Raw genomic sequence first — 20543 nt, forward strand, 5'->3', positions numbered from 1 at the left:
CTTGCACTGCTGTAACTGGAGCTTCGTCGTCTCGTCTCTATATACTGGACTGTAGCGGAGATGACAATAAAGTTTACTTTGACTTCAGCAGCAAGCAGGCGCACCGAGGGCTCTCGCGCTCACTTTTCGTGTATAGAATTTCGAAAAAACATTGGTGCAAATTATAAGTCTGTATTATAATGTCTGGTGTTTTCGTGTTTGTTGGTTTGTGTTTATTTTGTTTTATTTTGCGAGTTGGTTATTAGATGCTGCTCCAGCCGGTCAGAGAATCCCCCGCCGCCCCGCCCTCTTCTCTCTGCGCCGCAAGCAGCAGGTGCACCTCACAAACGAAGGGCGCCCTTACTCCCAGCAAATGGGCGATAGAAAACCGATCGGTGCCTATGCCATTCCCAATATGCGCTGGCTGACGTCGGGGCAGCATGAGTACGAGCAATTTTTTTTTTTTTTTTAACCGATGCCCGTGATGCCGTCCCGGGCAACCGCCCGTATCTAAAACCGCTACTAAACGTAGCTATCGAACTGTGCTAGCATTTTGTGCGGCTAGCTAGCTTGCCTACTTGCTAGCTAGCACGCTGGCTGACACGGCGCAGAGAAGCGTAGTTACGGACCAGCAAGCTGACGGGTAGTTTCCTGGCTGTGCGGTGACATTTATTTTATTTAGACGGCGGGAACGATCTGACGCACACCTTCTTCAACCCCGACAGGGAAGGCTGGCTCTTAAAGCTCGGTATGTATGGGGCGCCTCAGAGGTGTAAAATTAACCTTCACCATGGTGGTTCATGTTAGTTGCAAACGTGTGCTGTATTTTTGTTAATAGATTAACATAAATTTGTGATAGACATCACATAGTGAGGTGCCACAAAAAACTACAAAAATGGTGCCTATGACCAACGAATGACGTTTGCCTGTTACCGCTGTCGCATGCGAGCATGCAAGAATAAATGTTAAGCACCTAGGGTAGACTGACTCGATTAAATATTTCACCAGATTCACTCCAGAATAATTAAAACCTTGGAGAAGCAAAATAATAGCAAATGTAGAGGGCTGGGGTTGATCGTGCTGAAGGTGGAAGCATGATGGTGCGAGACAGATTTGCGGGCAGCATGAGCTTCAAACACAGGGGAGACTTGGTTGTCAGGCAAGTGAGATCACAAGGAAACAAAGAGCTAGGCAAAACTAAGTTGGCCTTGGCAAAAGGTTTCAAAGGAAATTTGTGGTGCACCTGCAGCATGTCTGTTTTTGTCTTTATCCATCAGCTTGTGACCTCTCCTCTTTGTTTTGTCTACTATTCTCTTCTCATTTTATAGTAATCTCTGCATTTTCTCTCTTCATCTTCCTGCCATGGTGTTTTTTATCTCTCTTTTTTTTCCTCCCATGTTTTGGTTCCTCCCTCCCTCTCTCTGACCTCTGTTTCACTCTTCGTTCTGCTATTCCATTTTGCTCTGTGATGGCTGCGCCCTCTTTAAATCTCTGTATTAGGAGGAAGGTAACACTTTGTCTTCATTCCTCCGCTCAATTCATCACCGAGCGCCCTCGTTCTGACACTGGCTGCCATTATCTCCTTAGCACAACAGGCCCTTGAACATGCTGACCTGCTCATATAATTGTGTTGTTGTATCATAGCTGTAAATGGGAAAATAAGTGTATAAGCAATGTGATGTGATGGATTATCTTATTCGAAGTTAAGTCAGAGGTCAATGATCTGGCTCATTCTGCGTGGGGATTGGCTGTATTATTCCTCTTGTGGCTACTGAGAAGGCACAAAGGACACAGCTAAGCTCGTTCTTACGAGAGCCCTTTTCCATACCAAAAAAAGCTGTATAAGCTGGCCCAATATCAGCTGTAGCATTAGCTTCAAAACCTGCACACAACCATTGGAATCCTTTCTGCAACTTCACTGAAAGGAAGCATAAAATTATATAACAGCCATGAAAATATCAGCAAGTCACCCAAAAGGTTAGGCCAAATTACTCGTCAATAGAACGTCAATTGTTTGTAGATGCCAGGAATCATCGTGATTCATACCGATTAGCTGAACGGGTCATCTCATGCTCTCTACCTCTTCCCTGCACGGGAAGGACAATTTGTGAACTGATGACAGCTGTCTGCTGCTTTCAGAGGAAACTTGAAGTGTTCAAAGAAGACCTGCAAGGAGACTATGCACACTTCCCAACAATGAAGGAACAGGTTCAGGGACAGAGAGATGTGTCCTCTTTTGTTGACTTTGTTGATAAGCTGATTGAAAACTTCAGCAAACGTTTTGATAGCTTCAGCTTTGGACAGCAGCTCACAATGTTCATAAAGAACCCATTTGCCATCACTGATGTCAGAGGGTTCTCAAAGGAAGTCACACAGCACTTCAAGTGGGCAAATGCTGGGCCTCTTCAAATGCAACTGATTGATCTCCAAGCAGATGTGGCCCTGAAAGAGCAGGGGATTGAGGGATAAGGGTCTGATTCGGTCTTATAATGCTGGGAAATGTTGATTAGAACCAGATGTGGAATGTGGAACAAAGCAGGTTAGCTTCCACATACACGAACAGATTCACCTTTTCAGTTTACCGTCATACGCTGTTTGTTTCTCCCTCGCAGGTGGCCGAGTGAAGACGTGGAAGAGGAGGTGGTTTATTCTGACTGACAACTGCCTCTATTACTTTGAATACACAACAGTAAGTAGGCAATTTGGTGTGTGCACGTGTGTGTGTGTCAGGACAGAATTTGACCATTTCATGGTGCACAATGGTGAAGGTGTGCTTTTCTTCTATTTGATCTCAAAAAGCTCCTAAAACAGTCAGTGATCACTGTTGACCTCCCTCGGCTTTTATTACTGCTAATCATTTATTTAAGCTCAGTTTTTAAAACCTTAGGATGTAACTACAGCCCACACATATTTTTGAGGTCTTGTTATTTGAAACTGTAAAACTCCACGCTAGAAAACAAAAAATACTAAATGTCTTCAATATTACCAGTGATGATAAAAGTGTGAAGGTTGTTTGCAATTACGTTTTTTACAAATTCTTGTTTTGTTTTTTTTTTAATGAATCATATTCTGTCCCACCAACAAACAAGACAGCCAGCATAGCCTGTATATGAAAGATGGATAATTAAAAAAAAATAAAAATCACATTTTGGTTTTTGTCATTTTTGGGAGGATCTGGCTCAGAAACACTCGTCCAGAAGCATCTTGTCAATCACATCTCATCATGCCCTGCTTTATCATCTATTTTACCATGATGGTTCCATAATTTATAGAATAACATCATATTATATCAATCATACCTGAAACATGCAACTGAGACCATAAACTCACCGGAACGGTGTTTATTGAATTCATAAATCAGGTTAGCAAATAGTTAGTTTCTGTCCAGACTACTTTTTAAAAATTGGAGGCTACATCCATCTTTTATATACAGTCTGTGACTGGGTTATGGCAGCCATGCTAGCTGCTACAGCATAAGGCTAAAGGTGTCACAGGTGATGTGACAATGATCCAGGCGGATCTTTTGTCACTGTGACTTCATTTGCACATAGATATGATTATTGTCTTCATTTTATGTGGTGGTAAAATGATGTGCATGCAAATGAATAAGTGATACTGAGGACTGTTTTTCTGTCTCTTCAGGATAAAGAGCCTCGTGGATGAGCCGAGAAAACCTGTAAGAAACACCTCCTGTCCCTGCGAATAAATCCTCCTCTCATTTAAATTTAAATACCTTTGCACTGCCAAAAAAATCCAAAACACACAAACAATGTGTTCTCGGATTCTTTCATCATGTAAATCAACAGTTTCATGATTTTTCTTTAGAACTGCTTTGAGCTCTACAACCCCAACCATAAAGGTCAGGTAATCAAGGCCTGCAAAACGGAGGCGGATGGACGCGTCGTCGAGGGAAACCACGTAGTATACAGGATATCTGCCCCCACCCCGGAGGAGAAAGAAGAGTGGATCAAATCCATCAAGTAAGAGACGCTGCGTTAGTGTGGATCCATTTACACTGAGAGGGCACTTAGCCAACGCCTGCCTGCTCCCATGTGGGACTTTCTCATGTCTGACCTTGACTGTGAGAAGCTCAAACGCGCACACACATACACGGAGCTGCGAGCTTAATCATAACTATGCTTGAGGCTTGAGTACACACACACACGCAGGCTGGTGACTAACTGACTCATTTTCTCACACTTCCATGCAGATAACACTCGGAGGTGATGTCTGCTCTGCTGGATAAGCACACTTGCCTTTGATTAGCGCGCAACAAGAAAGGGGGGGGGGGAACACACACACACCTGCTCAGACTCGGCGCACTGCTGTACACTTAAAAACATAATGACAGTTTTAATGCATTCCCATCCAAACACTTGTTAAACACAGAGAGGAGTGGAGGTGCTGCTGCAAATTGGACCCACTGGGTAACTTTCGAGCATGCTGGTTATGATCGGCTCTGTTTCAGTGCGATCAATATCAGGCGAAAAATTGTACTGCTGAATCTTCCCCGTGCCCTGATGAGATTTAAAAGCCCTTGGTGTGGAGAGATGTTTGATGAAAGTGGGGAAGGTTTAAGGGTGAGTTACTGGAATCTTATTTTGGTGAGCATGGCCTGGGGTATGGTTAAATAGACTGAAAACTGCTAATTTTCTTGGTTTAGAAAATTTCACATGGGGGGGGGGACTGCTGGCTTGTCGTGGCTGCACATCATGAAGTCTCCTCCTGTCACTTTGGCAGTGGAATGATTACACATTAGACTCAGCGGGGCAGAGCTGTGCTGCCGCAACCACACTCCGGGGCGGCAGACTGTCCTGTGGTCAGCAGATTTCACACAAGCACGCGACTATACACAGACACACACACACACACACACACACACACACACACACACACACACACACTGTCCGGCCCTGATTCAACCTGCAAGGCTGGAAACTGCTGTTGTAGAAACTGTTCTGCACTTGCACACGTCAGCCGTCATGGTGGTGGGAAAGCGGCTAATTACTCAGCGTTATTCCCATCAGCGATCTGTGACTCCGCTATAGAAGTCCAAGTTAAATACGCCGTGGTTGACGAGCAGCTGCGTTAATGGAAAAACTTGAAGTTGTAATTTTTACAATTTTATGGCAGCTCCGTATCACATGTGCGAGGTGAAAGATGCTCATTGTGACAAACCCACATGATTCGCACTTTCCCCCACAGTACCACTTTGCTTCGTGACGTGTTGGAGCTTTTTTTAGCTTGTGTTGACTTTACAGCCCGCAGCTCATTTTGGTTCAGTCTCTCACCTTCACAGCACAGCAGTGCTTAATGCACGCAAAGTTAGCAACTACCTCACTGAAATATTGGAGAAGAAAAAATGCACATCAACTTAAAAGCTCATGAGCTTGCAGCATGTCTGCTCCATCCTAAAATTCTGTTACTCAATATTTGACTTCCACTGAACTAAGATACACAATTATCAGTCGCACAGATTTCTAGCTCAGCGAGTGTGTGTGTGTGTGAAGAACAGCGTTCAGTGTAAGTGCCAGATTTTGGTGCTGATGAACTTGTAGATGGGTGATTTATTTCAACTATACAGACAAAACAGGATGGATAGGATAGAGATATCCAGTTCAAGGTGATGGGAGGGGGTGTAGCCTTCCCCAGCTGTCATGGGGTGAGAGGCAGGGTACATCCCGGAAAAACCATCAGCCTGTCGCAGGGCTGACACAGACAGACTAGATAGAAGCAGTTTTGCTGATATTAAAAATAGGTGTTGTCGTTGTTAAATCTGTTCCTTCCTGTCCTCCACAGAGCAAGCATCATCAGGGATCCTTTCTACGACATGCTGGCCACCAGGAAGAGGAGGATAGCCAACAAGAAATGATGATGACTCCCCCTCACTTACGTCAAGTGTCAGCAGCATTTCTGTCATCAGAGGAATCCTTGTGTGTATGTGTGTGTGTTTAAGAGTCTCAAAGGCGTCCGATTCATACGTTCTCCGTCAGCCCTGCGGGACATGCAGTAAAACATATGGGACTGACGTGGATCATCCCTACTTCTGCCTGAAGATTTGTCTGCACCTCAGTTCTTGGCTGTTGGGAATTAAAGATTCAAATTCAGTCTGCTACAGGCAAAAAATATAATTAAAAAAAGAAGGTAAATTCTCACCACACTAGACGACGATGGAGAACAGCATGAGGACTTCATGTAACTGGAGATGGCCAAAGCTGTAATCATTAGTCTTTTCGTCATGCCCTAATGTGAGACTACCCCCTGCTGGACACATAAGGTGCTGCAACACATTGGGAGGATTTGAAAGCTGAATGTTCAGCTCCCAGCCACTCAGACCAACTTGTCTGGTCTCAGCGTTTTATTACCTTCACCTCCTTCGACAACTGCCAACAATATTTTGTAGATAATTCGCAACTACAGAAAGCCTCAAGCTCATCAGTCAGCTGGTCTGATTAATGTAGCCTTTAAGTGACTGTACCTGTATATGCAAACATACTCAACATGGGCTCGTACACGTCCATTTACGATATTTCCTTTTTAAAGGCAAACCAAGTCGTGTGTAACAAAGCCTGCCAGCAGTAACGCATCATATTAACTCACATAGTGAAGATCCACCTCTGCGATCGTTTCTTTTGTATTTATTTTCTCATCTTTTCACAAAAAAGCAGCCCTCCCCCCCGACTCACATTATGCATGTATAGTATATAATTTACATACTGTTTTGTTTTTTCTGTATTGTGTTCACGTAGTGTGGAAATCATAATGGCTGTAGCCTTTACCTGTTCATTTTTTTTCTTCTCATTTTTAGTTTGACAGCTAACAAGTTTACAATAGTGGAAGAGGGTCATTGTGCAGCTTCCCCTCACACTGTTATTACTGAGGTTTAGTTAGTATATGTAATATGAAAGAGAATTACGACAAACCCTTTCAAAGTAAGATACTGGAATTTGCTGGAATACGTGTGAATGCTCTAACTGGAATCTTGAGGACCGTTTTCCCCAGACAGATCAAACCGCCCCACAAAGCCAAAACTTTCCTCACGGGCGCAGCTTTCAGCTCTAAGCACGGTTTGGCGTTTGTGCAGGAAAATTCATTTGTGCCCTAGTTTAGCTCATCTAGTTTATTTTGAGATTGCTGTTTAGTCCTTTGTTCCTTAGTTGTTTAAGTCATCTTCCCTTGTACTAAGTCTCCCTGGTTCATGCGTCACGTCTGCGTGGTTATGTTTAGTTCATGTCATGTCTAATCTCCATGTTTCCTGTTTTACTTTGAAAGTCTGTATTCAATGTCAGGGTATTTAGTTTCACTTCTCCTGTCGTTAGGTTCATGTGTGTCAGCTGTGCTCCCATGTGTGGCCAGTTCCCCTGATCATCCCTCATGTATATTTAGTCTCTGTGTTTCATACAGTCTGTGTCGCGTCGTCTGTGTTCCCACCCTCCATGTTTTCACAGCCAGTCTTTGTATTCATAGTTATGGTTTTCTGTGTCTTCATAGTTTATCATAGCATCAGTTTCCCAGTTTGGTTATAGTTTAGTTTTGTCTTGTCACTGCACTTCTGCCTTGTTTGCACTCCGTATCATCAGCCACAATAAAGGCTCGCTTTTCGTTCGAACTGAGTTTTGTGTCCTCGCCTGTGTCTGCACCTGAGTCCTCCACACACTCTCCACACGGTCTGCCACAGCGGACCGTGACACATTCCCTTTGTTTCGTTCCTCTTCGAAGCAGGTGGATTTCTGTGATTGATGTTAACACATTTTTTTCCAAGTCCTGAGTTCCACTGAGCAGCAGTTGAGATGTTTAAGCTCCAGGCTTTGTGTTCATACAAGTATATATTAATATTCTTCATCATAAATGTTCAACAGGTTTCTTTTTAGCCGATAGCTAGGAGAAATTACAGCAAATAAGCCCATTTGAGAAAACAAAAGAAAGAAAAAGAAAGGGGGATAGTTTAAATTTTAAAACACTTTATTCCTAATGAAGAAGCACCACGTCAATAAAGTTGATGTCATTCCTCTGCTGTTGTTAAAATTCGGTTGATGGATCTGAAATGACAAAGATGAGGTCTTAGTGAAGAGAAAGTATTAGTAGCTATTAGAGTCATTGTTTCAGGTCACTGGGAAATCCACTGCCGCTGATTTGGCTGTAACCTACAAAACAGGGTTTGATGGTTTAAAATTGGACTAGCTCATCAGCACCATTTAATTCAGCATTCCTGTGATTTTGGAGACTAAATATAAATACCTGGTTGTCCATTGAGATGGCCGTAACTTGAACAGTTTGCCGGTGTGGTATGATTGGAAGGTAGTAGATGGCCACCGCTGCCGTCAGCGTAGTCTGTGCAGCGACGTTTTTCCGGTGGAAAGCCATTGTCATGTTCAAAGTCTCTGTCAGAGTGGTGTCGCTTGCGGCTCTCCCTTTCCTCGCTGCTTCTGTTTCTGTGGCTCAGAGCACTGGGCTGTGCAGTTCGGGATCGCTGTCCCGATGGCTCTTCTTTTTCTTTTTCTTCTTCATTTCCGCAGCTCTGTCTGAATCTCCGTCAGAACTTCTACGGGATGACAGAGAACCAATCACATTGTTTAACAAAACCAAGATCTCAAGCTTTACGGCCAGCCTAAGACAGAAAAAGTGACCCATTATCAATAAAATGATGAAAATTCTTTCCGTTTTTAAGAAAATATTAATACTGATAGTGAGCTTTAACCCCATATTATTTTCAAAAAAAATCTAGCTTAAAACAAACAAATACATTTCCTTCTGTTTTCATTAAAGGATGGAGAGAAAGATGGCAATACGCACCCACTCTTATGGTGTCTGTCTTTATCCTTTGATTTCTTCTTTTTCTACTCTTTTTGTGTTTTTTAGTGTGGCGGGCCTCAGAGCTGTCATCCCTGCACTGTAAAAAATCAAACTTGCAATTGCTGAGCTTACAGTCATTTCTTTCACAATTCAACAATAAAAGCTGAGTTGCCCCATAAACTCAAATACATTAAGGGTTTCAACTAATCATTTAACGTTTTGGAGCAAAAGTTGGTCTCAGCTGAAATTTATTGCTGGCAAAATGAATGAATTCAAGTTTTACATGAGTTGAAGCTGTTGGCGCCTTTCTGTACATCTCATATTTTTGGATACTACGGGGTCTACTTGCACTTTTGCAAGGACTGAAAGCCACCTTGCCGTCTGCTTTAACGCGAACACGAGGCTTTTTACACCAGGAGCTGGATGCGGCTAAGGTCGTTCTTCTCAACTTTCTTAAGGCAAGTAATGTTTCTTTTATTGTGTATTTATATGTGTTTACTACATCATTTAAGATTCCCCCTAGACTGTTTTACTCAATCGTGCTGCTTGAATGCCCTCGTGAGCAACTTGAATGTTTTCCATCATAAAATAGTGCTTTAAAGTTTTCGTATAAAAATCGCCATGTCACAAAACAATGAAAATCCGACAAGCATCCCTACCAAACAGGCGCGCTCATGTCTGACAAGCCTCCGCGACACCCCCTACGTGTATTTCATTAAGTGCGGCTTGTGGCCGACATACCACCGAACGAAAAACCCCCACAAAATAGGCTAGCTCGCTCATGGCTGACGACCAACGGCGGCGAACCCCCCCGCCCGCCCCGCCGCTCCTTATTAAAAAATAATAATTTCGGGGCGCACGCTGCCATGTCGTTTAATTTGTTAAAAGCATATTTAGCCAATAAAATGTGGTTTAGTTTCTGTGTAAACGTGTGGTGGAGTCCTCGCAGCCAGCGAGCTCCACCAAACACACAAACAGGAGGGAGAGGAAGATCGGAGAAGCAGCTACAGAGCACAAGCAGCAGAGCAGTAAATATGGGGGTATTTTAAATACGAAGGCAGACTAGAGTCTGCAAGAGTCATATCAAACAGACTTTAACTCTCTGGGGGCACGTCAAAATCACATGACCAATTTAAGACGATGCAGCAACTCTGTCTCTATTTCAACTTGGGTCGAAAGTGCGGACTTCAAACTATACACCAGTTTTTGAATTGTGTCGATAGGCCACGTAAAACCAGAGTTATGATTAAAAAATACACGCGATGTGTTTTTTAACAAAACAGTGGTGTTTACAGCGAGAAGAACGGAAAAAACTGCGTTTTCTACGACCGCGCTAGCAAACACTCTACTTACGAGTAAAAAAAAAAAAAAAGCGAAACAAAAAACACCCCTTCCCTATTGGTGTTAGAGTTTACCATGTCAGCCAATCAAAAATGATATGGCAACATGTGGCACTTGGTTGTTTAGGAAGAAGGGGCCGTTTTAGGAGTGACACCCGCGACGGAAAGCGGGCGAACAAAAGAAAGAGAGCGCGAGTTTTCATATGTGAGACATTAGTGACGTTTAGCATGTTTGGAGGCTGTAGTTAGTGTGTTGTGTAGTTATTGTTTTGTATTGTGTGTCAGTTATACTGCTCAATGTCACATTTGCTTAAAAAAAAGCCATCAAAAGCAGATTCCATTGTAAACGCTGTTCCCACATGGAAAACAGGACTGATACACCTGTTGCCAGACCTGCAGGGTTTAGGCCTTTGGTGTTCTCCTGTCTTATACTGAACACAAACTATTTTATTTTTTTTTTATTTTATTTTATTTTTGGACTGGCACAAATAATTTGTGTGCCTTCTTATTTGATGCAGAACACCTGATTGTTTTGTAAATAGATTTAAATGGTTATATAAAAAAACGCCTGAGGCCTTGGCTGCATTTTTAGGTAAATAGTACCATATAACTTTGTTTGCAAAACTTGTGCATGAAGTTCCCAAATTGATATAAAATTAGTTTTCAAAAAGTGTGTCCTCCTGAATGGGGATTATAAGCTAACAAGCAGCGTTGTGTGTTTGGCAGATGGCAGGTCATGACGGAGAGTTCAACTCTCATTCCACTTTTTGTTATAAATGCATTCAAAAAATGTTGTCATAAGTGTGCTACATTGGTTGTGCATCAAAATTACTTTAAAAACACTGACAAAACCATGAGCAATTATCTGGAATAACTAATTTTAACATCTTATTTCTTAAGGCTGTATTTTTAGCAACAACACTTAATGTGTTTTAAAAACAAAATGGTAGGTTTATAAATGAGTCTGAGTCTTATTTGATTTCCTTGTTTTAGGTCTCAAACATAGTCCAGCATCAACGAACCATCAGTTTGGAAGGGATATTTGTTCGCGACGACGAGACCAAACTCTTCTTAACATGTCTGGTGAGTATGCAAATCTACTCAATCTTCAGTTTTAGTTTACAGAGACTTATATGTACTGTTGTTAATTTTGCATAGGATACAGATCCAGTTGAGAGGGCAACCTGAGGTGTTACGGTGGGCATCCTCACTGTTCTGGAGGACTACGTGGGACCCAACTCGCAGTCCACAGGGGTCAACACTGCCATTGTTTTGGATGAGAACATTATTCTTGATGATCTGCCAGACCTTCCCACTGCCTTTGCCTACCTGGCCTACTTTATGGACTCAACATGGAGTTTCCCAAAGAACTCAAGTACACATTTGTTTGCTGTATGGAAACCAGATAGAAGAGTTCACATCCTGCCATCTGATGTTTTGAATCTGTTTGTTAGTGACTATCAATCAAGATAGGTTTGATATTCTGTCTGACAATACCACACCTTTAAAATTGTAACATTTATTACAAAAATTTGACTTTTTTTTTTTTTTTTTTTTTTTTTCCTCTTTGGGAAAAGGACTTTATTTGTGGCTGAATGTTGTCAGTATGTTAAAAATGGCTCATCTCAAAACATTGTCAGTGGTGCAATTGTGTTTGAATACAATAAAGTTATTTGAAAATCAACATTGTGTAAACATTCATTAATACAACAGGGAAACTATAAAGGATACTTTTTCTAGACTTTAGGAAATTGATTGGCAAAACAAAATGTTGCGTAAACTAAAACTAATACCTTGTGTAAACTTTAGGAAATACATTGCTTAAAACAATAAAATATGAGAAGAAAAAGCAGTTATTAATCTTGTAAACACAAAAACATTAGTTGAAGCAACTTTTCTCCTAAACTTGAAATTATAAGTGATCCATCAGAACCTAAAAACGTAAATGCAGTGGGTTGCCTTGAGTTAAGTTTTTGCAACTTTGTTTAAAAAAAAAAAAAAAAAAAGTCTTTGCTGAGAGTCCTCTTGCGATTTTGATCCTCTTTGTCTGGAGAGGAAAGGTGAGCCCGTGGCGGGGAGCCCTTGAACTTATAAAAATAAAGACAAGATTTACAAGATTTACCTTGTCAGGGCCGCTGTGTCCATTCACTTTGTGATGACCATTGTGGTGCCCATTTTGGCTGGATTTGAAGTCTCCATACGCTTGTCCATTTAATCCATTGCCGTGATGGTGCACTCCTGACTCCCCATTGGCGGTTTTGGGAGAATTATCAAGAGACAGAATGAGAGAGATGTGACACAGCAGATTCAGTTTCTGAATTGAATTTGAGCTAAAAAGAAGAATCTTATGGTTATATAGGGGTCTTTTTTTTTTTCTTTCTTTCAATGCATACAAAGTATTTTTCTCTGTTTGCATTCAGTTTTCTGCTTAAATGTGTTGTTTATGGTGTGTGTTTGTTTGTACTAAGCAACAGCAGCATTCAAACAGATTCGGGCACAGCCAGTACCTTAATATAGCAGAAATAGTGTCCAGCATGACAACTCAATCCAGAGTGAACCAGCACAGCATACAGCCTGTAGAGCTGGGGCTCCCCGTGGGACTGAGACATGAAGGGCCGCAGATCCAGATGCTCCAAATACTTCACATCCTGATGACCACCACACAAAGAATTTCAAACATTACATGCAAATATCCTGTTTTATAATAAAACAAAGCATCTGTCATGTATCTTTATGACTTAAGCAGACACTATTGGCCATTTGACTTTGTGATTTTGCCTCCACTGAAGTCTGCAAAGCGTTTGAGTGAGAGGGTGAGCACATTGGCGCTGCGATGGATTGTGAATCTTTTTGAGGCCGTTACCATTTTTTTGCACCTGAAGGAAACAAACATTCATCATGGTTTGGCATCTCTTTGACTTACTTGGTGCATTTGTAAGCATTTTCGCCATCCAGCTGTTCTGGCTTGACAAACTGCTTCAGAGCTTTGGAGACATTTGGAGCAGTCTATATGAACAGAGAGAGAAAGGAAAAACCTCACACTCCATAATGCAGAGAATACATAGTAGCAACGTCACTTTGAATGTTGTCCAATTACCTTAATTTCCAGAGTGATATCCAGAAAAGGGTCAAATGTATCTGAGACAGCTTTGCAGTTTAAACGTTTAACAGAAACAGAAATCAGTGCTATGAGTATCACACAAGCTGTAAGACATAAAAAGACAAATAAAAGAAAAATAAATCAAACCTTAAAAAACAGTGACTTACCTCTGGATCTTAGGTACCCGCCAAACACTTGATGGATGAAAGAGGTTGTACGTGCTTTGTCTCTAGGGGCCACCGTACATCAGTCACATGATCACATTTAACCAATGATCGCCCTTGACGGCAGAACGCGCTGGTTACGAGCCGGGAACGAGCTCACAAAGAGCACGCGCATTTTTTGCGGTCCGGAGCTGTAGGAGAAACACAAGTTAACTCAGAGACACAGACTTACTATATTTCTTCCATACAGACTGATGCCACAAAACCAGTAAGTAGGTGTACAGCGTACACTGTAGTGTGTAGCACCCAGGAGTATTATCTTATTACTAGTATTTTAGTATTTTTAGTATTTATTTATTTATTGTCATTGTCAAGAACAATGAAATTGCGTTTGGGGCTTCCATACAACCCAAAAAAAAGAAGAAAATAATAAATACCCCTTAAAACCCAAGTGTACATATTTAACCCAGTGTGACTCCAATGCAATAAGACAATCCTTAGCAATAATGTTCGTAGAAATTCAGACAAAGACCTGAGAAACATGACAAAATACAACAATGCAACCCATTCAATATTATTGTACTGTGAGATATGATATCAGATATGATAGGTATCTATTTAAGAAAGAGGGGGGGCAGGAGGGGGAAGAGAATAAAGATATGATGCACCAATGCAGACCAGTTCATTGCTATTAAGAAGTTGGATATGGTTATTGTCCGTGAGAGGGGGGCAGAGAGTTCAGGAGCCTCACAGCCTGTGGATACAGGCTGTTGGCCAGTCTGGATGTTCTGGCCTGTATAGACCTGTACCTTCTCCCTGAGGGCAGCAGATGGAAAAGGTGGCGCGCAGGGTGATGTTGGTCCCGCAGGTTACCAACGTACACGTTGGTAAGCTGTCTTGTTGCAACTGACAAACGAGCGTGCTGTGTGTGCAACAGCGCGACAAACATTACCTGTCCTTTTATTAACTGCACAAGTAGTGCTGGTCATAGCTGCTGGCTACCTGTGTAAGGCTGTCATGGGTCTGTAGCTCTGTCACCGTTTTAGGGAACATATTTAGTTTTAAAGTATTTAGAACATATTTAGTTTTAAAGTAAGTTTCTGGGCTTTTCCTGCCTTTCTGGAGGGATTATATTTCACTAAAAAACGATCTAATATTCATGTCCACATAATAATTATTATAATTATAATATATTAAAAAACACACGCTGTATTTTAAAGAACATACATTAAGAAGCAGATTATATTAGATTTATATTTTAAATAAGACAAAAGTTGGATTTTACAGCAGTAAAATGATTGTATCTCTATAGTTTAAAAATGTAATAAGCTTTGCCCCTGCACAGAGTGGATAGTGAAACAAATGGAATCATCATAAATACATTATTTTATATTTATTACTTCCCCCTCCTCTTTGCTTTATTATTGTAGCTCTAGTAATAAATAATAATGTAAGGATTCTGGATCAGCACCATGATGCCCATAGTATATACAGTATTCTGAAGAAGGTCTAAAATGTCACTTTGTGTGTGTGCATGTGTGTGTTTTATTTAGATGGATTTTAAAAAAAAATATTACTCATGATATAACATTGTCCAGACATGCCTGGTAAGGACATGAGGAGGAAACAGAGCTGTGTGAGGCTACTAAAGGCAGTGCTATAACATTTTTCTCTCATCATTTTATTGTAGATTAAGTGCTGGAGTTGTTAGGTGTGGATGATTAAATTATAGTTTATTGCAATAGCAAGTTGTGCCTTGTTCTCACATAGCAAGTGGAGAGTGATATATGAAAAGATGGGATGGAAGGAAGAAGAGAAGCAAAGAGTGATTCACAGGCAGAGCCTAAGCGCTGTCACCAATCTTTGCATTTAGTTATTATCTCATGACACTTGTTTAATCAGCTACCATCTCTCCTGTGGACTTTTTAATGTCTACAGTCTCAGATCAACACAGCCCTGCCCTCCAGCACTATCCACAGCAACCCCTCAACAGCAACATTGTACCCATCAGGTAAAACATCGGCTACGTTTGCTTTGCCTTGTTGCCCATATTAGATTCTTGATGAATGTGTGTTGTTGTTATTCAGCCTGGCTCAATGTGCCCCTTTTTAGCTTTAAGCACCCGCCCCTTTAAACCTCTCTGCACGGCCCTGGCTCAGAGCACTGGGCTGTGCAGTTCGGGATCGCTGTCCCGATGTCTCTTCTTTTTCTTTTTCTTCTTCATTTCCGCAGCTCTGTCTGAATCTCCGTCAGAACTTCTACGGGATGACAGAGAACCAATCACATTGTTTAACAAAACCAAGATCTCAAGCTTTACGGCCAGCCTAAGACAGAAAAAGTGACCCATTATCAATAAAATGATGAAAATTCTTTCCGTTTTTAAGAAAATATTAATACTGATAGTGAGCTTTAACCCCATATTATTTTCAAAAAAAATCTAGCTTAAAACAAACAAACACATTTCCTTCTGTTTTCATTAAAGGATCGAGAGAAAGATGGCAATACTCACCCACTCTCACGGTGTCTGTCTTTATCCTTTGATTTCTTCTTTTTCTTACTCTTTTTGTGTTTTTTAGTGTGGCGGGCCTCAGAGCTGTCGTCCCTGTCTTTGCTGAGAGTCCTCTTGCGATTTTGAACCTCTTTGTCTGGAGAGGAAAGGCGAGCTCTTGAACTTGTTTGTTTCTGGTGCTGTAGAAGGTGAGAAATTTCCTTCCTTTGAGGAGTAATCGTCGCTTTCTCGTTCGTGACTCCTATCCCTGTAGTGTTTTTCTCTATCTCTGCCAGAGCTAGAGTACAGTCTTTTCCTGTCTCGGGAAGATCGTTTTTCATTGCAACTAGAACTAGGCTTGGACTGATACTGCTCCTTTAGTATTTAGTCCTTCAGTCCCTGTTGTTGCACATTTTGCGACAACACTGCCTTTTTGTCCAGCTTCTTTCTCTGTCTGGAATATGAGCATAGGCAACACAACCAAATACTTTCATATGGCTAATGTCTGGGGTTTTTTTCATACCATCTCTGATAGGGTGTTTCGTTCTTTAAAGCAGATGTTGGGAGCTTATTCTGTATGTAAGCTGCAGTAGCAACAGCTTCTGCCCAGAATGTGTTTGGCAACTTTGCATGTGACAGCATGCTTCTAGCTGATTCCACTAGAGTTCTGTTTTTTCTCTCTGCAACACCATTTTGCTGTGGTGTGTGTGGTACAGTCATTTCATGGTGGATGCCTTGAGCTTTCAAATATTCTTGAAACTCTTTAGATGTGTATTCCCCACCATTGTCAGTTCTGAGTCTTATTACTCCCTGTCCACATTCATTTGAGAAGGTTCTTTCAAGCTCTTTGAACTTGCTCAGGACTTCTGTTTTTTCTCTTATGAAATACACTTTACAACATCTGGAGTAGTCATCAAAGAAAGTCACAAAGTACTTTTTTCCTCCTACCCAGATAGCAAGGAAACATTGAAACAATGTTGAGTCAATATCAGGTGATGTCATTGAATCAACGTTGAAGTGTGACGTTGACCTAACGTCACTCTTGCACCCTTTTTTAACGTTGAAACGTCAGGTTTTGATGTTGAATCAATGTTGAAACCTGACATTGATTCAACGTTATATTTTCTAATACTGTTGACATTGAAACAATGTCAGATTCTGATATTGAAACACTGTTGAGCTATGGTGTTGATTTTCCACCTCTTTCGCACAGTTGCTTTTTATTAAAACAACAGTTAAATCATGACTGGAAATCTACCTCTCTTTATAGGTATTTTAACCAATACTAAACTACTGCATGTTTCCATCAATACTTAAACCACCTAAACACATAATTGTACTTATTCCTCAAATTGGACACCCTTAAAAAAAAAAAAAAAAAAAAAAAAAAAAAAAAAAAAAAACCAAATGTCTCACAATGTATCATGTCAATATTAATATCCTAAAATAAGAAAGCATTGCATGTGATGTAACAGAGAAAAAACTAAACAAAAAAAGGTCAATAGGCATGTTTCGTTTGCTAAATACTTTATTAAAAGACAGTTTCCTATTTACATTTATATGTTTCACAGAAGTTTGTAATTTTTTACTCTGGGATGGGGATGCATGATGTGCGTCCTGCACCACCCAAACGATCTGGGGCGTATCGGAGCCATTTCTGCACTGCTTGTGCAAAGACAAACTCGGACATAGAGTTTGCCCCTAACTGCTGCGTCAGGCCATCTAGGACAAAAATACACACACACACACACACACACACACACACACAAACAAAAAAAAGTGAATTAGAGCACATGAATAAGCTCTTGTTAACTGTCTTTAAAACAAAATAAACATGGGGTCCTCGGGCTGTACAAACTACAACCCGAGGACTAAACAAGCCAAAGACCAAAGACTCCATCTCCAGATTAACCGGACATGAAAGTCTTGTTATTAAGAAGGACAAAGTAATATAGCAAAAAAACAGTAAAACTTACCAAATATGCATTTGCAGAGCGCTGTATCTTTAAATGCCCTTTTTTGCCTTGTCTGGTCCTTGGTTTTTTTCCCTGCCCAGTTTAGTACCGAGGCCAGCTCGTTTGTAATGGCATAAGCCATTACACGGCGGACTCGCACCTCCAGTGTGGTCCCTCCAATCAAGGTAAAGCGTCTCACCTATAGACACATTTTAAGAGATGGAATTAGCGTGTCTCATGTCTTTAATGTGTATGCAAGTGCTTGTGTGTTTAATCAACAGGCCGTTGTTATGTATTTAAATCACATCTGACAGCTATTACACTTTATAGTTACAAAGTGTACATAACCTTTATATACTTACCATTGCCTTATTTGCCTCTTGTGATTGAAGAGGTGCCTCTGCATTGTTTAGCTCCTCAATGTTGTGCAAGGGCAAATCCAGAGGCAGTACCCCAGCATCTACCGATTCATTGCAGCCGGTATTGCGGATGGCTCTGACCTCCTCACGGAGTTCGTTAACAGCTCTTGTCAGGTCTGACAGAAAAAGATAATTTTTTTTAAGTATTTAAGAATACAGACAACTTGTCAAAAGTTTCCTTGTGTCACACACAGATATGTACAAAGACACCAGACAGTATTTTATTACCTGGTATTGTCACTCGAGGCGCCTGGGGAAACCATTTTTTTGTGGGCTGCTCATCCTCTGAGTCACTATGTGTACAGGGGATTTGGTCTAAAGAAAAAAAGTTGAAAACGGTCATAAGTAATTACAAATGTGCTTTTGGAATATTAATTCCTAAAGTTACAGTTTGATTTATAACAACACACACAGGAAACGGAGATGTGCAAGAAGGTACAGTATACAAGGAATTTTTGAAGTGCACAAGTGTACACGGCTTTGCATCTATAAAAAGTTTACAAGCTTCCACTTTTTGGACTATATTATGTGGTGATATTGCAGTAAGGAAGCACCACAGATATGTATAAAAGACAAGATCATAAATTCTTAGCAATCAAAGATATGTTTGTGAAATAAAAAAAGTTTTACTTGTGCTTTCTTTTATGACTGGTCTGAGTTTCAGCTTCGGACTGAAGGTCAGACGTATCACAGTGTTCACTTAGATATTTCTGAAGACTGCGTTCTGCTTCGTGAAATGTGTCTGGAAGTACAAACACAATGTATGGCCAGACATAAATTAGGACACGAAAAACTTGTTATTGTTACATTTATACAACACCAATCCAGATGATACCCACCATGGCTTATTAGAAGTCGGACTGGTGCATAGGTGAGCCATGTTGCACCAGGATGAACTCTCCTCTTTACTGTGGCGTGGATCCTGAATGTGTCTCACGGAGGATATGGAGGCCATGACAATTTCTCCCCATTTATCCATGAACTAGGGACTATTTCTGTACCACCAGTGCTGAACTGCACAATGCACCAGTCTTTCATTTTTATCTTTTTTTAAAATTTGGAGTCCTTTTTTGCCCTGTCTAGGATAAACAGGAAACAGATAATTACAATATATTTCATAGTCACTACAAAACTTGATCTATTGATTGAACTAAATAATAAATAATAGCTTAAAATGTATATAGGCAACAATTACAAGCAAACCCGATAAAACAAACTTTTTTTTTTTTTTTTTTTTTTAAACATACAACTGCGTGTGTATATGTAAGCATTTAAACACTGAAGATAATAAAATTAACAGTACTTTGTCTAAGTCTGCCATTGTAGGAATTCATGGCACCGAGACAAAAACTTGGCGCACAGTGTGGCATCAAAATAGGCGCACACCTTTGACGCTGCGTTTTCTCCGTCTTCCTTTGTCCACACGTAAATGCTAAAACGGAGTTTTCGAAAATATCCGCCCTGGCAGGCGTCTTTAAACACTTAGACCCCCGGAGAGCAGTCATTTTGGGTTTCTACCTTAGACCCCCGCGGAGTCATCATTTTGCGTTTCTACCTTTAAAAGCCGGAGAGCAGTCAGTCAAATGCTGGAAGTGGAAGCTAAATTGGCTAGTCATTCATATGTATATTAGGTTGTTACCTAGGAATTCTGGAGGGAGGGGAGTGGGGGTGAGTGATTGAGGGGGTGGGGGAGTGGAGTGTTTCAGTTTGCCATCTTAGGGAGAAATCAACACACATGGGTGTAGGTCCTTTGTTGCTGAGATTTATTGATGAAAACAGTACAAAAAAACCAACCATTTGTACACATATGTACAAATAATAATAAAAAGTGAGTGAGTACATTTCAACATTTTCAGCAATCACTCACAATCCTGGCACTGCCATGGTATCTGTCGTCTGCATTTACCACATGTGTATCTGTAGCAGTGAACACATCGCATAGTGGCCTGATTTTTCTTGCATTTGTGTTTGACCTGACACGTGGCTCTTTTTCCAGGGCTCGGTGTGGAGGGTTGTGTCCGAAGCAACTGTTCTTTTCTTGCCTTCTTCGCAGCTACATGAGAGCGAGCCAACTCTGTTGCAAGCGCCACCAGGAAGTCCACCCGTCTTTCCTTCGTCCCGGTGCATGCTTGATACAGCACATGTGCATTCAGTGTTGCCATGTCAATCATGTTATAAAACACGGCAACTGGCCAGCGCCGTGTTCCTCTGCGGACAGTGTACTCCCGAACCATCTGGTCCATCACATCCACGCCACACTTTGTTTTGTTGTAAAGGGTGACAGTGTTTGGCTTCCTTTTGGTAG

General features: G+C 41.1%; 1 protein-coding gene and 2 long non-coding RNA genes across 5 annotated transcripts; 1 reads left to right on the forward strand and 2 right to left on the reverse strand.

Moving 5' to 3' along the window:
• The first annotated feature begins 274 nt into the window (after nucleotides 1-274).
• Nucleotides 275-7592, forward strand: LOC146686513 (uncharacterized). The gene is made up of 5 exons (XR_014916824.1): nucleotides 275-727; nucleotides 2592-2668; nucleotides 3622-3655; nucleotides 3805-3959; nucleotides 5779-7592. It is a non-coding gene; the product is annotated as an uncharacterized LOC146686513 (long non-coding RNA).
• Nucleotides 7593-7923: 331 nt separating this feature from the next.
• On the reverse strand, nucleotides 7924-16056 carry LOC146686514 (uncharacterized). Of its 3 annotated transcripts, XR_014916827.1 has the most exons (9): nucleotides 15886-16056; nucleotides 13380-13567; nucleotides 13210-13259; nucleotides 13036-13118; nucleotides 12620-12760; nucleotides 12235-12350; nucleotides 8773-8869; nucleotides 8218-8521; nucleotides 7924-8018 (listed from the first exon to the last, which is right to left on the reverse strand). It is a non-coding gene; the product is annotated as an uncharacterized LOC146686514 (long non-coding RNA). The 3 variants fall into 3 exon arrangements; XR_014916825.1 differs by lacking the exon at nucleotides 15886-16056 and having other exon boundaries at nucleotides 13380-13960; XR_014916826.1 differs by lacking the exons at nucleotides 8773-8869; nucleotides 15886-16056 and having other exon boundaries at nucleotides 13380-13960.
• Nucleotides 16057-17374: 1318 nt separating this feature from the next.
• On the reverse strand, nucleotides 17375-19217 carry LOC146686515 (uncharacterized). Its single transcript, XM_085440982.1, has 6 exons — nucleotides 19148-19217; nucleotides 18869-18937; nucleotides 18467-18553; nucleotides 18182-18354; nucleotides 17841-18018; nucleotides 17375-17586 (listed from the first exon to the last, which is right to left on the reverse strand). Exons 1-6 carry the CDS (start codon nucleotides 19215-19217, stop codon nucleotides 17450-17452), a joined length of 714 nt encoding a protein of 237 aa, XP_085297108.1. The 3' UTR covers nucleotides 17375-17449.
• Nucleotides 19218-20543: the final 1326 nt, after the last annotated feature.

This window comes from Copadichromis virginalis, linkage group LG19 (genome assembly GCF_057382275.1).
Source record: "Copadichromis virginalis isolate Kocher_CV1m ecotype Utaka linkage group LG19, C_Virginalis_male_GT1.1, whole genome shotgun sequence".
Classification (NCBI taxonomy): domain Eukaryota; kingdom Metazoa; phylum Chordata; class Actinopteri; order Cichliformes; family Cichlidae; genus Copadichromis; species Copadichromis virginalis.

What these genes read in the sequence shown, in the direction of transcription:
- LOC146686515 (XM_085440982.1), bottom strand. Translation starts at nt 19,217, where the DNA reads ATGGATAAATGGGGAGAAATTGTCATGGCCTCCATATCCTCCGTGAGA. An exon ending in CATTCAGGATCCACGCCACA is followed by an intron (nt 18,938 to 19,147) that starts GTAAAGAGGAGA and finishes GAAATATCTAAG; the next exon opens with TGAACACTGTGATACGTCTG. An exon ending in AAGAGGCAAATAAGGCAATG is followed by an intron (nt 18,019 to 18,181) that starts GTAAGTATATAA and finishes ATGTGTCTATAG; the next exon opens with GTGAGACGCTTTACCTTGAT.